Here is a 14,650-nt window from a genome sequence, read left to right on the forward strand (position 1 = left end):
GTTGGCATTGTTTCCCGGCACCTGGACAGCCTCACTTGGCACAGGGATTCACCGAGTGGTGGCTGGCTGGCTGCAGGAGTCGGTGATGCTGTGGTCCTTCTCTCCTGTGGCTTCCCCAGAGATGGGGGAGAAAGCACTTCGTAGCTCCGTGGCCCCTGGGAGCCTCCGTGGACAGCGGGCAGGTGAGGGTGTGCCTGAGAGAACGGTTCTGCTGGGGTCAATTCTGAGACTCCAACCTGTGGCCCCTCAGGTGTGGGAGGCCTCAGTGCTGTGTCTCAGCCCTCCTGGGTCCTGTGGCTACCATCCCATAGTTCTGTGCGTCTGCTGACTGGTGGCCACATCACTCTGGGTTCATGCTCTCTTAACACCATGGTCCCCCATGGCTCTAGGATCCCACAATTCTGTCGCTTTAGCACTCTGTGGTCCCATGACCCCAAGATCCACAGTTCTGTGACCTTATCCCACAGTTCTGTGGCTTTGGTACTCTGTGGTCCTGAGGCTCCATAAACCTATGATGTCATGGCTCTGTCATTTCTTAGTTCCTTGTCTCCTTGTTCTGTGGTCTTATGGCTCCTGGATTCTCTGGAACTCCTTGGCTCTAGTAATTACTCAACCCAGTGGGAAACAGAGTCAGGAAGACTCAATAGGTGTGTGCCTACTGTGTGCTTTACCCGCCTTCTTTTATTTACTCCTCACAGTGACCTCTGAATGGGGTTGCCACATAGCCAGAGAGGATCCTGGGGAGAATTCATTTATCCATATAATCTACCCACTGGCCTACCTATCCACTCACCTTTCCAATCATCTGCTCACCCATCTGTCTGTGCATCCATCCATCATTCATCCATCCATCTATCTATCCATCCATCCATCTATCTATCCATTCATCCTCTCATCCATCCATCCATCCATCTATCCATCCATCCATCCATCCATCCATCCATCCATCCATCCATCCATGTTCATACACCCATCCATTCATCCATCCACTCATCTACCTACCCACCTATCCACTCACTCATCTATCCACCCATCCACCCATCTATTCACCTATCTTCCAACTATTTTCACCCACCTTTACATCTAATCCATCATTCATTTATCCCATCATGTGTGCATGATGGTGGGGAACAAGAGGGTGGGGCTCATTTGACACACCCACATACCCCATGTAACCCAGCAGTGCCACACAGTACGCTCAAGCTGTGATGGAGGATGCTGAGGGCACTTTGGAGGCAAGAAGAGGCCACTGACACAGCTAGAATGAGAATTAGCCATGTTAAAGGGGACGATGCACCAGGGAGTAGTCACAGCCTAGGTAAAGGGTCCAGAGAGCAGAAAGAGATGGGGCTAGAGATGCCTGTGGAACCCAACCATGGCTCTCAGCTCACAGCTCTGTCCCTGCACAGGGCTCTCATCCCACACTCCTCCCTATGGTCCCACCTCCTCCCCCGCCAGAGCCCCTCTGCTCCAGCTGTACCTACCTTCTCACTGAACACATCAGGCACATCCCACCATGGCCTTGGCCCCTGCTGTGCCCCTTGCCTGGGGTGCTCCTAGTTAACCAGAACCACTCACCTGTACAGGTCCTGGTACCAACATCCCCGCTGCAGTGGGGCCTCCCTAACCCCTGGGCTCCTTCTTCCAACCCAGCTGGCCCTACTTCTGTGCACCCCTACTTCTGTGTGGTGAGTGTTCCATGAAGCTTGTGTGCACTTGTCAGCCTTCGAAGCTACCCACCACGGAGCTGAAAGGCCAAGACCTCCTCCACCCTGAGCGCAGTGTGGGAAGGGGTCAGTGTCTGTCCAGTGAATGAAGTTATTTAATTTCATCCCACTGAACGATAATCACTTATTTGGTACCTACTGTGTGCCAGTCTTCCCACTTTGGGGCTGGGGCTCCTCCCTACCTGGTAGCTCCCTCCCCTACTGGCCCATGCCCCAGCCAGGCCCCTGCTCGCCAGGCAACTGATGGGTAAACACACCCCACCCTCAGCCTCCATTCATCCATCACTGGGCTGAACAAGGGCCTCCTGTTAATGAGCTGGGGTGGAAGCCGGAGAGAAACTAGAGGAGGTAGGCTCTGTCCACAAACCCACCATCTCCAGACAGAGCCCCAGAAACCTGGGGGATGGGGGGAACTCTCTTCCTGTGACCAGGCTAGGTGCCTTTATGAGGAGGGGAGGGTGTGTGTGACTTCCCTCTCTGAGCATGCCAAAATTGAGAGGACCTGGGACGAACCTGCCTTGCTAAACCTCAGTTTGCTCATCTGGAGAGTGGGGATGTTACCAACTGAGGGCTCATCACTTTCCGTGGATTAATTTACTCAGTTCTCATGATGACCATAAGAGGTAGAGTTCTTATGGTCTCCATTTTCACCTTGGTTTTAACTGCTTCTGTGCAAAAGTCTTCAGGCATTTCCAATTGTCAGTTCATTAGACAGAGAGAGGGACCGAGGGAGAGGACAACAGTTCTGCAGTTAGCCCTGCAGGCAGTCTCTCTCCCTGTAACGCAGACACAGAGCAGGTGGTCCTTTGTCCTGCCACAGTTATCCTTGGAAAACAATGAAGATATGGCTGTGCAACATTGTTCTTAGAAATCAGTATCCAGCCCTGACCGGTTTGGCTCAGTGGATAGAGTGACGGCCTGCGGACTCAAGGGTCCCAGGTTCGATTCCGGTCAAGGGCATGTACCTTGGTTGCGGGCACATCCCCAGTAGGGAGTGTGCAGGAGGCAGCTGATCGATGTTTCTCTTTCATTGATGTTTCTAACTCTCTATCCCTCTCCCTTCCTCTCTGTAAAAAAATCAATAAAATGTATTAAAAAAAAAATCAGTATCCACTGAATGTTGCATCATTCAATTCCAGTGGGTCTCCTGTTTTCTCTCCTGAAGCAACTTTGCTTGCTAACCTTGAGAAGAAAAAATTTACAATATAATAAACTTTTGAAGGTGGTCTTTCCACCACTGAGAGAGAGAAAGAGAGAGAGAGAGAGACAGAGAGAGACAGACAGAGAGAGTGAGAGAGAGAGTAAGAGAGAACATAAGGAAGAAATTGAGACACAGAGAAGTTAAGCAACTTGCCTCAGGTCACACAGCAGAGCTGCAATATGAAACTCAGGGCCCAAATGCCAGAGTTCAAGACCTTCATCGCTGTGCTCTGCTGCCTCCCGCGATGACTGATGACCGATGACCAGTTCCTTGCCTCTTGGGGCTGCAGAGGGTGGGGATGAGGAGGACAGAAAGAGAAAACCCATAAAAGTGGTTGGCAAGGTTTTGAGTGTTTGGTACTTACAAAATAAAACTGTAGGCATTATATTTATTGTTATCTTCTCCTTTATCATCATCTTTCAGGAAGCCTGGGACAGAATGGGGACAGGGCTGGGGCAAATGGAGGGTGGGAGAGAAGGCAGAGCTTGCTGAAGGTCACAGAGCAAATCAGGATGGGTCTCTTAGGCTCCAGTGCCCAAATGGCACCCTGTCCGCCTGCCCCCTGCCACTTGGTCCTTCAGGAGAGATGGGTCCAGTGGGGCCATCAGAGGCAGGCTGGGTCAGGCTCCTTGACTGTGGCCTCCCTCTTGGCCCTGATGAATTCCCCAGACCCTGGGCCTGTGGCCAGGCCCGCCCAGGGCAGGGCGGCTGCCTTCCCGACATATTTTCCCTCTGGATTCACCAGAGGAGGCAGCTGGGCAATCTGGGGGCGCCCACATGTCTCCTGGCCCAAAAGGCTTCTGCCAGGAGGGGCCCCAGGAGCCCCATCACCAAGGCCCCAGTCCCTCAGCCCCAGCCTGGCCAGGCTCCCAGATCCACTCGTGTGGTGGGAAAGGGAGCTGGCTGGGGCACCAGCCCAAGGCTCAGGCCAGGAGGTACCAGGCAGAGGGACCTGGGCCAGCATTTCTCATCTGGATTCTGTGACCAAGGGCAGGGAGGGGGATGTGAGGGACTTAGACGTCCCGCCTTCCCCAGTGCTAATCCTGGCTGTGTGACCTTGAGGTGTCTCATCTCCTCTCCCAGGAAAATGTGACTAAAAACTCTCTAAGGTGTAAGTGACATAGTGTGTAAGTCCCTTGTTGTATAAGGAGGGTGACACTAGAGCCAGATGTTGCACATGGGTTTGCACATCAAATCCTCTCAACAAGGAGCACCCTCATTTTATAGGTAAGGAAACGGGCACAGACAGGTCAAGCAACTTGGCTAGGTCACAGAGCAAGGCTGTGCCTAGCTGAATTTCCAACCCAGGCTATGTTGCCCCGAAGTGTGTCCTAAAGTACAGGGCTGGCAAGGGTTACTATTGTGAATAGCAATGGTGTTGCATTATTTATAAGGAATAATAACAATGTTACATTAATGGTAGCAGGTGCTATCACAGATCACTAAATCCCCCAGCCTCCTAAGGAATCCCCAGAACTAAACACAGTCCCCAGGGTCAGGCCATCTCAACATTCTCCACCGGGAACACTCTGCCAGAGGTCCCAGAGGGCTGATCACACAAGCACCAGCCTCTGAGCACTGTTCAAAAAGAGCAAGGAGGACTTCCTGGAGGAGGGGGCATCAGAGCCAGGACTAAAAGGATAGAGAAAGGTATTTAGAGTGGCAGGAAACAGCAGGCACAAAGGCTGGGAAGTGAAGAGGAAGGGGACAATCCTAGAAAGTGTATTTCAGGGCTGGTGGGGCCCAGGAGGCAAGAGTATGAAACCAGAATGCCCGTCTCCGGTCCTCTGTTGTCTGATATGCAAACAGGGACATCTTCGGAGACTCTGCCTGCGTTGTTCCCTCTGCCTGAAGTGCCCTTCCCCATTTCTTCCCATGGCCCGAACAAGGCCACGTGTGTTCAAGCCTCAGCCTCGTGCCAAGCCTGTGGCAGGAGCCTGGCTTCCATGTGCCCTTGTCCCAGCTGCATGAGGCACACGCATGCCTGCCGGCCCTGCTGGAGCCGTGGTTTTCCCAAGAATTCCAGCACCAGCCCCGAGTGGCCCCCAGGTGTGCCAGATGCCAAGAAAAACAGGAGGTGAGCTCATGGCAGGCAGAGGCAAGGCGGGTGTTTCACTGGAATTGGCCAGGCTGGGGCCAGCTGTTCCCCTCCAGGCCTACCCCTCCTCACTCACCCTCTGTGACTCCCCATTGCCTTCAGAACACAGCCCAAGCCCCACACCACTGGCACTGCTTCTCTTGAGCTCCAAGATCTCTCCGTCCTGAGATCAGCCTGTCCAGCACGCTCATTTCTGCCTCAGGGGCTCTGTGCATGCTGTTCCTCTATCTGGAATGCTTTCCTATCATTTCCTTGCCTGGCCGTGTCCTCCTCATCTTCCTGGTCCTTGTTTGGTGTTCCCTTCTCCTTTGGGGAGCCAGCCCAGACTCCTCCCACCTCAGGCTGGGTCAGGCACCTTTTGGGGCTCCTGCATCATAGTCCTGGCCCCTTTGGATGATTACGTAGCTGCCTCCCACCAACCTGGGCTACCCATGAGGGAGAGGCCGGGTCTGGCTTGTTCACCCAGTATCCCCAGCATCTAGCACAGGGCATGACACACAGTAGGTGCTCAGTGCAAACTTGTGGGGTACATGAATGTGCCTGAAATTTTTCCCACCTGCAAGCTCCACGTGCTTCCCTCTGCCAGAATTGTCTCCACCTTTTCCCTCTGCTGCTCTGAGTCCTCCCTTTCCTTTAGGTTTCTTTGCCATCTCCTCCAGGAAGCCCTCATTGATTTCCCCACAGCCTCTCAGGAGAACAGATCTGGCTGTGACCCTACCCTGGCGTCACCCTCCCCTTGCAGTGGTACTGAGCTAGTCACTTCCACCATTTGGGCTTCCATTTCCCCACCCTCAGAATAGAGGCTGTACGCCTCTGGAGGGTAGTGGTAAAGGGTAGGGATGGAGAGGGTTAACTCCAGAAACCTGAGGTGTTTTGTAGCTCGTGAGTGTGGCTGGGATGAGAAGGATGATTTTCCTGATTAGCAGTAATTTTTATTTTTATTACAGGCTGTTCCCACAGCAACTGGAGCAGAGCTTGGAAGGTATGGCGAAGCCTTGACACACAGGAGTCTGGGCCCCCCTCAGACTTCCAGCTGGAGCCCTTTGGCTTGTACACCCCTCCCCTGGGGGGAAATGGACACCCAAACAGCCAATTGCACGGACTAGGAAACCGAGTGGCCTCCCGCTGCTGGGCTACCAGGCTGCCCCCACCAAGCACCCACCAGGCAGAGAACCAGAGAGAGGGGAAACCAGACAGGGCTGAGGGGCGTTAACGGCAACTCTCTGGGGTCAGGGCCAGGAGCATGCCTCCGTGGACCCGGTTAGGCAGACTGAGGGTCCCTGCTTTCCGTTGACCCCTCATTTTCCTGTAATAATGATGCTTATTTCCACCATTGTGTAGGGGGAAACAGAGGCACAGAGAGACCTCACTGGCCCCGTTTTGAAGCAAGAGAGGAGGGAGGGAGGGAAGGGCCAGTCAGCCTGACCTAAAGCAGGGAGGGAGGTGGAGGTGGGTCTTAACCTTTAGCCACCCTTGACTGCTTCCCCAAGTGTGAGCTGAGGGGGCTGCCCCGGGCTTGGCATACAGCAGGCACTCAATAAAATAAGTGACTGAGAGGGCTGGAGGGTGGTCCCACCGGACTCTCCACCCCACTGACCCCTGCACTGGCCCCCTATGACTCAGTTTCCCCACCAGGTCCATGCCGGGCGGGGCCTTGAACGCAAAGGCCAGAACTGGCTGTTTACCTTGCGGCTGGACGCTGGGCAGGGCGGTGGTGGGCCGTCCCTGGGGCCGGCCTCGCTGCCGGGATAAATAGGCCCCGCCGGCCGGGTGGGCGGCAGAGAGCAAGCCGAAGTCCAGCTCCCCTTCGCTGCCATGGTTCTCGCAGCCGCCTGCGTTCTCCTGCTCTCCCTGGCCGCCCTGGGTGCGTCGGGTCAGGGCCAGAGCCAGGTTCCGCTGGGTAAGCCGCGCCCTCCCCCACACCGCGCTCCCAACCCCCAAGCTGACAGGCGGATCCGCGGGAGGTCTGGGGTCGCGGCTCCCAGTGGCTGGGGGCGGTTAGCGGGGTCAAGGGGGATGAAGAAAGCAGGCAGCTGCGGGGGAGCGGGGGAAGCTCTCAAGGAATCGGGTTCCTGTCTGTGGCGGCGGCAGCGTGAGGAGTTGCGTCGGGGAGAGTCCCCAGGCTCGACACCCCATCAGCGCCCCCTATCGGTGCAGGTGCAAACCTGGGCCCGCAGATGCTGCGCGAACTGCAGGAGACCAACGCGGCGCTGCGGGACGTGAGGGAGCTGCTGAGGCAGCAGGTGCGGGCGGGGCTGGAGGGTACCGGAGTCGGGGCGAGGCGAGGGGTGAGCGAGGCCTGGAAGAGGCGGGGCTGGGGGCTGGGAGGTAGGGGCTGCGCGAGGGCAGGCGACCGGAGAAGGGTGTCCGAGTGGGGAGGGGAGGGAGTTGGGGGGGTGGGGTGGAGAGAGGAGGAGGAGAAAAAAAACGGAGCCCCGCTGACCACACACCATCCCCTCTGCACACCAGGTCAAGGAGATCACGTTCCTGAAAAACACGGTGATGGAGTGTGACGCGTGCGGTGCGTGGACCTAAGGAGGCAGAGACCGGGCGGCAGGACAGCAAGAAGTGCCGGGGAGACACCGCAAGCGAAGGAGAGAGAGGGAGGGAGAGAGACGAGGAGGAGAACGAGGCTGACAGAGATGGAGAAAGTGGATGAGGGGTGGGAACGGAGACAGAGGTGATGGGAGGAGGACACACAAAAAGAGGCAGAAGCCGTGCGGGAGGTACAGGGCGGTGGAGAGACGCGGAGGGAAACAGCGGAAGACGCACGAGCACGGACGGACGGCGGGGGGCTGGAGCGATCCGAGAGAACGGTCCGGGGTGGGGTCCTGATGGGTTCCGCCCTCTGCCGGAGCGGGTGCTGTAGGCTCCGCCCCCGGGCGTGGTCCTGACAGCCCACGTCCGCCCCGCAGGGATGCAGCCCGCGCACACCCCCGGCCTGAGCGTGCGGCCCCTACCCCAGTGCGCGCCCGGCTTCTGCTTCCCCGGCGTGGCCTGCACCATGACCGCCAGCGGCGCGCGCTGCGGACCCTGCCCCGCGGGCTTCACGGGCAACGGCTCGCACTGCACTGACATCAACGAGGTGTGCCCGCCCCCACCACCCCGACGATCCCCCAACTCCCCAACGTCCCCACGACCTCCTCGTCAGCTGGGGGTGCTCTCCCAGAGGACCCCCTCACCGTCGGGGGCGCACGTCCAGACGACCTCCCCACCACCGGGGGTCACCCGCTCCGACCACCCTCCTCCTCACCAGGGAGACCCGCGCCGATAACTCTCTCCACTGCCAGTGACACCCGCCCCGACGACTCCCCTACCGCCGAGAGTGGTCCACCCCAACGACCCCCCTCACCTCCGAGGCTCGGCAGCCCCAACGACCCTTCCACCGTCGCGGAGAGTCCGCCCCGACGACCCCCCTCCCGAAGGGCACGCACACCCCGACGACCACTCCCCCCCTCCGCTGGGGACGGTCGCCCTCACAATTCCTCCCCCCGCCCATGACCACCCAACCTACCGGGTCCCAGGAGCAGCCCCCTCCAGGCGTTCCCGCTCCTCCCCTGGTCCTGCCTCTACCCCCAACAAGGCAAAGTCGCGTTTGACCCCCGGAACGATGGCCTCCGCGCCATGTGTCATCCCCCCTCCAAAGTGCCGGCTGATGGCCCTTGGACTCTCTAACTCCGAGCCAAAGGAACCTTAAGGCGCCGCTGGGGGGCGACGGGGTTGAGCGGAGCAGCTCCGCATCCTCTGACCCTCCATGGCCCTTGTCCTCCAGTGTAACGCCCATCCCTGCTTCCCTCGGGTCCGCTGCATCAACACCAGCCCTGGCTTCCGATGCGAGGCCTGTCCTTCGGGGTATAGCGGCACCACCCACGAAGGTGTGGGGCTGCCCTTCGCCAAGGCCAACAAGCAGGTGAGGGCCTTGGGGGGTGGCGCCAGGAGGAGTCATGGGGGAGGGAGGGTGCGCATTTTGTTTCGTGAACTCTCCGAGCCACGTGGCCGTTTCCCTGCCTCGCCTCCAGCGAGAGGTGGTGGGGACCGGCTGAAGGGAGTCAGTGGAGTAAGGGTCCGAGTTAGGAATGGTCGGTGTTTGAGGCGGGATGGAGGGGAGAGGTAGCATGCAGAGGACACCCGGCACCAGGTTCGGGGGTGTCTGCGTGGGGGCAGTGACCTTTGCGCTCCCTCTCCCCCAGGTTTGCACGGACATTAACGAGTGTGAGACTGGGCAGCATAACTGCGTCCCCAACTCCGTGTGCGTCAACACCCGGGTAAGGCCGGGAGGAGAGGAGAAGGATGGAGAGACGGGGCAGGGGGTGGGGGGGGTGAAGCACGAAGTGGCAGCGTCCCGAGCTGACCTCCCTCCGCCCACATGCAGGGCTCCTTCCAGTGCGGCCAGTGCCAGCCTGGCTTCGTGGGCGACCAAGCTTCCGGCTGCCGTCCGCGCGCCCAGCGCTTGTGCCCCGACGGCACTCCCAGCACGTGCCACGAGAAGGCCGACTGTGTCCTGGAGCGTGATGGCTCGAAATCCTGTGTGGTGAGTGCAGGCGTGCAGGAAGGGGCGTGGAATGGGGAGGCGGGGTTCGGTGACGCCGGAGCATCCGCTCACCTCCTTACTCGTAGTGTGCCATCGGCTGGGCTGGCAACGGGGTTCTCTGCGGCCGAGACACCGACCTGGACGGCTTCCCAGATGAGAAGCTGCGTTGCTCAGAGCGCCACTGCCGCAAGGTGGGCGCGGACAAAGGGCGAGATGTTGTGGGGGGAAGAGGAGGGTGCGGGCAAGAGCGGAGGGCGTGGTCCGTCGTGGTGTGGGCGGGGCTACACGGCACGCCCCTCATGCCTGCCCTGCCCGCCCCTAGGACAACTGCGTGACTGTGCCCAACTCAGGGCAGGAGGACGTGGATCGCGACGGCATCGGAGATGCCTGCGACCCCGATGCCGACGGGGACGGAATCCTAAACGAGGAGGTGGGGCCAAGGCGGGGCCCAGGCGAGCTGGGTGGGGCGTGGCTTTGGCGAGGGCGTGGCCTCAGAGGCTAGACTCTCGGCCCCGGTGCGATATAGGGTTCCCAGAGTCAGAAAGGGGCTGATCTTGGATGTGACCTTTGCCCCACTTGGCCTGACTCCTCCCTCCCTTTAACTGGTCCTGTCTCCTAGGACAACTGCCCGTTGGTCCGGAACCCAGACCAACGCAATTCGGATGATGACAAGTGGGGCGATGCGTGTGACAACTGCCGAACCCAGAAGAACGAAGACCAGAAGGACACAGACCAGGACGGCAAAGGAGACGCTTGCGACGATGACATCGACGGTGACCGTGAGCGAGGCGGGGGGGGGGGGTGTTGGGGGGATAGCCGGGCTCCAAAGCCGAGGGTTTGACCTGGGATGCTCGGGACCATGGACCATGCTCAGGGGAGCAGAAAAACGCTATGTCGGATGCTGCAGGGAGGAAAAGCAGGACAAAACCTGGAGTTTAGGGTTGGGGAGGTGCCCTTATTTAAATAAAATGTTTTTATTGATTTATTGATTGATTGATTTTAGAGAGAGAGAAAGGGAGAGGGAGAGAGAGACAGAAACAACAATGATGAGAGAGAATCATTGATCAGCTGCCTCCTGCAAGTCCCACACTGGGGATCGAGCCTGCAACCCAGGCATGTGCCCTGACCAGGAATAGAACCATGACCTCCTGGTTCCTAGGTCAATGCTCAACCGCTGAACCACGCCAGCTGGGCGCGCCCTTTTTACACTTGGGGCATAGAAACTCAGGGGGTGCATTCACAGGGCAAGGAGAGGGCCTTGCTGAGCTGCCCCCTAGTGAGGGCCAGCCCCCTAGTGAGGGCCAGTCCCCTCCATGGCCATCTATTCATGAAGTCTTTATGAGGCTGGGCCTACTTTGTAGTAACTGGGAGCTGGGAGAGGGTAGGACTCTGCCCCAGGCTTGCACTTGCCCTGCTGAAGTCGGCCTGGCCCCGCCTGATCTTTGGGTCCTGTCCTGTTCCCCTGCTTTCTGCAGGGATCCGAAACGCAGTGGACAACTGTCCAAGGGTGCCTAACTCAGACCAGAAGGACAGTGATGGTGATGGTGTAGGGGATGTCTGTGATAACTGTCCCCAGAAGAGCAACCCAGACCAGGTGAGGGCAGGTCAGACCCCAGTTGGGTCAGACCCCTGGCTTGAGCTCCAGGCTGTTAACAAGACTGCCGCCCATTCCAAAGCAGCTGGAGGGGTGTTCCTTGGGGTCAGGAGGACCTTTGCTCTTGAACTGGGCCTGGGTTGGAGGCTTCTGAGTTCCTTTGCTCTGATTGTGGACCCCTGCACCCCCCTCCTCCCCAGAGGGATGTGGACCACGACTTTGTGGGAGATGCTTGTGACAGCGACCAAGACCAGTAAGGAGGCCTCCTAGGATGGGGGCTCAGGATGGGCAGCCCCTGACTGGGCCCTGTGAGGATCTCATTGTTTCTCTGCCTCCCCCACCCATTCTAGGGACGGGGATGGGCACCAGGACTCTCGGGACAACTGCCCCACAGTGCCCAACAGCGCCCAGCAGGACTCAGACCGCGATGGACAGGGTGATGCCTGCGATGAGGATGACGACAACGACAGAGTCCCTGACAATCGGGACAACTGCCGCCTGGTGCCCAACCCGGGCCAGGAAGACTCAGATCGTAAGGCAGGGGGTGGGACCCGTGGTGGGACAGGGGTGTGTGGAGCCACTGGGGCAGGTTTTCAAATGGGCGTGGTGGGGCCAATGGAAGGTATGGGCGTGGCCAGTCGCTGGAGTGGGCGGGGCTAGGCATGGAGTGGGGAGCCTGGCGCTCACCTCTCCACCCCAGGGTCTCCCACCTCCTCTCAGGGGATGGCGTAGGTGATGCGTGCCAGGGCGACTTCGATGCTGACAAGGTGGTGGACAAGATCGATGTTTGTCCGGAGAATGCCGAGATCACCCTCACCGATTTTCGGGCCTTCCAGACGGTGGTGCTGGACCCCGAGGGTGACGCACAAATAGACCCCAACTGGGTGGTGCTCAACCAGGTGGGAGCAGGGACCAGGCGGAAGGTGGGAGGAACTCAGAACGCCCGCTTAGGGTGCTAACCTAGGGGCTGGAAAGCTGAGGGCCCCATGGCCAGGCTGAGGCCCTTCTTCCTTTGTCCTTATTAGGGGATGGAGATTGTGCAGACGATGAACAGCGACCCTGGCCTGGCTGTGGGTGAGACCCTGGGAGGGGAAAGGCTCTGCAGGGAGATGCTCAGGGGCAGGGGCAGGGCCAGAGTGAGGGTGGGACGAGGTCAGGTTGGGTCTGGGCTAGAGCAGGGTGGCTGAGGCAGGTCCAGGGCTCAGGGGCATGGCTGTGTCTGGATTCAGAGGGTAGGGATGGGGTGGGTGTACTGAGAGGGGAATCTGGGCCCAGGGGCCAAGCTGGACTCTGGGGGGACGGTTCTGGGGAGTCCCGGATCCCATTGGTCTCCTACTTGCCCAGGCTACACTGCTTTCAATGGCGTGGACTTCGAAGGCACATTTCATGTGAACACTGTCACAGACGATGACTACGCTGGCTTCATCTTTGGCTACCAGGACAGCTCGAGCTTCTACGTGGTCATGTGGAAGCAGATGGAGCAGACGTACTGGCAGGCCAACCCCTTCCGTGCTGTGGCTGAACCTGGAATCCAGCTCAAGGTTGCAGGGGGAGGGGGCCTCCTGACCTCTTGTTCCATGTCCTCTAGCAAGCCCCTAAACCCTTCCACAGAACCCCGAAGCTTTCACAGACCCCCAGCATCACTCTATGGACCTCCAAGTCTTCCTACCCACTTTCATCTCTCCTCTGGATTCCCATAGGCCCCAAATACGCCCCCCCGCCCCCGTTTCCTCTCACAGGCCTTCAAACCCTCACCCAGCACCCCCAGTCATCTTTTGGGTCCTGAAACCCTCTCACAGAGCCCTAAGCCTTCCCTCAGGTTCCAAATCCTCCTGCAGACCCCCTAGACTATGTTGCAGATATTTCCCAAATCCTCTAGACCCCTGTTTATCCCATAGACACCCAAAACTCTCTACAGGTCACTAAATCCTCCTCCAGACCCCCAAATCTTCCCAGACCCCAAACCTATTCACCGACTTCCACACCCTCTCATGAGTCCCCAGACCACTGTTACCCCCCATGACCCACCTGCAAATCTCCATGTGGTGCTCAAGGCGGCTTCCTGTGGGTTTCCCATCCAGACCGCACCCCGCACCCCCAAGACTTCTATCATTCCTCCATGACCTGAAGGAACCACCAGGCAGGGTTCTGAGAGGCTCCAGTGGCCTCTGTGGCCTCTGACCCTCTGCTCCTGTTCCTGGGCATGTCAGGCTGTGAAGTCCTCCACGGGCCCTGGGGAGCAGCTGCGGAATGCGCTGTGGCACACAGGGGACACAGCATCACAGGTGCGGCTGCTGTGGAAGGATCCCCGCAACGTGGGCTGGAAGGACAAGACGTCCTACCGCTGGTTCCTGCAGCACCGGCCCCAAGTGGGCTACATCAGGTGGGGACCCTGCCCCTGCCAAGGGACTGAGTCCCTGCTCCACCCTGGCTCCTGGAAGGAGAGACTCTGGGGGCCTTGGTCCCCTTGTCTGTAAAACAGGTACAATGCAGGCAGCTAGAATTAACTGTGACTGGCCCTGGGACATGACACCCCTCCTAGGACCCAGCACACAGTGGGGCCTCAGCTAGAAGGTGGGGTCTCACCCACACCCCATTTCTCAATCCCTACTCTGTGCAGGAAATCCAGTTAGCACCTACTGTGTACAGGATCCTGGATATCCATTCTCTCACACAGGGAAACTGAGCTTCCAGTCAGGAACCCCACCTGCTCTGAGTATGGGTCAGGCAGGAGAGACTCATGGCCCCTACTCCGAGATAGGAGGGGCCCATCTGTCAGGGCAGGACGCCAAAACTCTGAGGTGCTTCACTGTCCCCTGCTCCCCCCCCTCCCCCAGAGTGCGGTTCTACGAGGGCCCTGAGCTGGTGGCTGACAGCAATGTGGTCTTGGATACAACTATGCGGGGTGGCCGCCTGGGTGTCTTCTGCTTCTCCCAGGAGAACATCATCTGGGCCAACCTGCGCTACCGCTGCAATGGTAAGAGGAGGGAGTAAGGGGATGGGGTGAGGGGAAGGCCTGCTAGGTAGTGGGTCTGCCCTGCTGGCCTCACCCTTTCTCATTCACCTATCCTCTCTCCCTCCGCAGACACCATCCCGGAAGACTATGAGACCCAGGGGCTGCTGCAGGCCTAGGGATGGGTGGAGACCTGCCATTAGATGACGGCCACCCTCAGGCCTGGAGCACTGAGGGACAGCCAACCTTGGGGAAGGGAAGAGATCAGAGAGGACAAAATAAAGTGTGTTCGGCAGGATGGCGGCTGTGGTCTCTGCTTTGGGGAGATGGTGGAGTCTGGCCTTACTGCTGACTTCCCTCCGAACTAACTAGCAGTGTCCAGTTGCTGCAGCTCACCCACCCCTGAAGTGTCTGCTCCAGGATCCTGGGGGGTTAGTTGTTCCCCTTCAGGACACAGGTCCAAGTAGCTGGTCAGTAGGGTGAGATTGTGAGGGGTGCACATCTGTGTGTCCGTATTCATGCGTTCCCACCAGGTGTACCTGTGAC

The 14,650-nt window shown here is 58.7% G+C and overlaps 1 protein-coding gene and 1 long non-coding RNA gene across 2 annotated transcripts; both read left to right on the plus strand.

Moving 5' to 3' along the window:
* Positions 1-7,229: 7,229 nt before the first annotated feature.
* Positions 7,230-7,999, plus strand: LOC129149385 (uncharacterized). The gene is made up of 3 exons (XR_008556294.1): positions 7,230-7,269; positions 7,496-7,547; positions 7,942-7,999. It is a non-coding gene; the product is annotated as an uncharacterized LOC129149385 (long non-coding RNA).
* A 120-nt stretch (positions 8,000-8,119) lies between these two features.
* On the plus strand, positions 8,120-14,402 carry COMP (cartilage oligomeric matrix protein). The gene is made up of 15 exons (XM_008156380.3): positions 8,120-8,936; positions 9,217-9,291; positions 9,399-9,557; positions 9,644-9,748; positions 9,880-9,987; positions 10,177-10,336; positions 11,033-11,151; positions 11,352-11,404; positions 11,502-11,683; positions 11,872-12,050; positions 12,177-12,225; positions 12,496-12,692; positions 13,362-13,534; positions 13,989-14,128; positions 14,237-14,402. The coding sequence occupies exons 1-15, from the start codon at positions 8,781-8,783 to the stop codon at positions 14,281-14,283; spliced, it is 1,902 nt and encodes a 633-aa protein (XP_008154602.2). The 5' UTR covers positions 8,120-8,780; the 3' UTR covers positions 14,284-14,402.
* The last annotated feature ends 248 nt before the right edge of the window (positions 14,403-14,650 follow it).

Source organism: Eptesicus fuscus, chromosome 6 (genome assembly GCF_027574615.1).
Source record: "Eptesicus fuscus isolate TK198812 chromosome 6, DD_ASM_mEF_20220401, whole genome shotgun sequence".
Taxonomy (NCBI): Eukaryota; Metazoa; Chordata; class Mammalia; order Chiroptera; family Vespertilionidae; genus Eptesicus; species Eptesicus fuscus.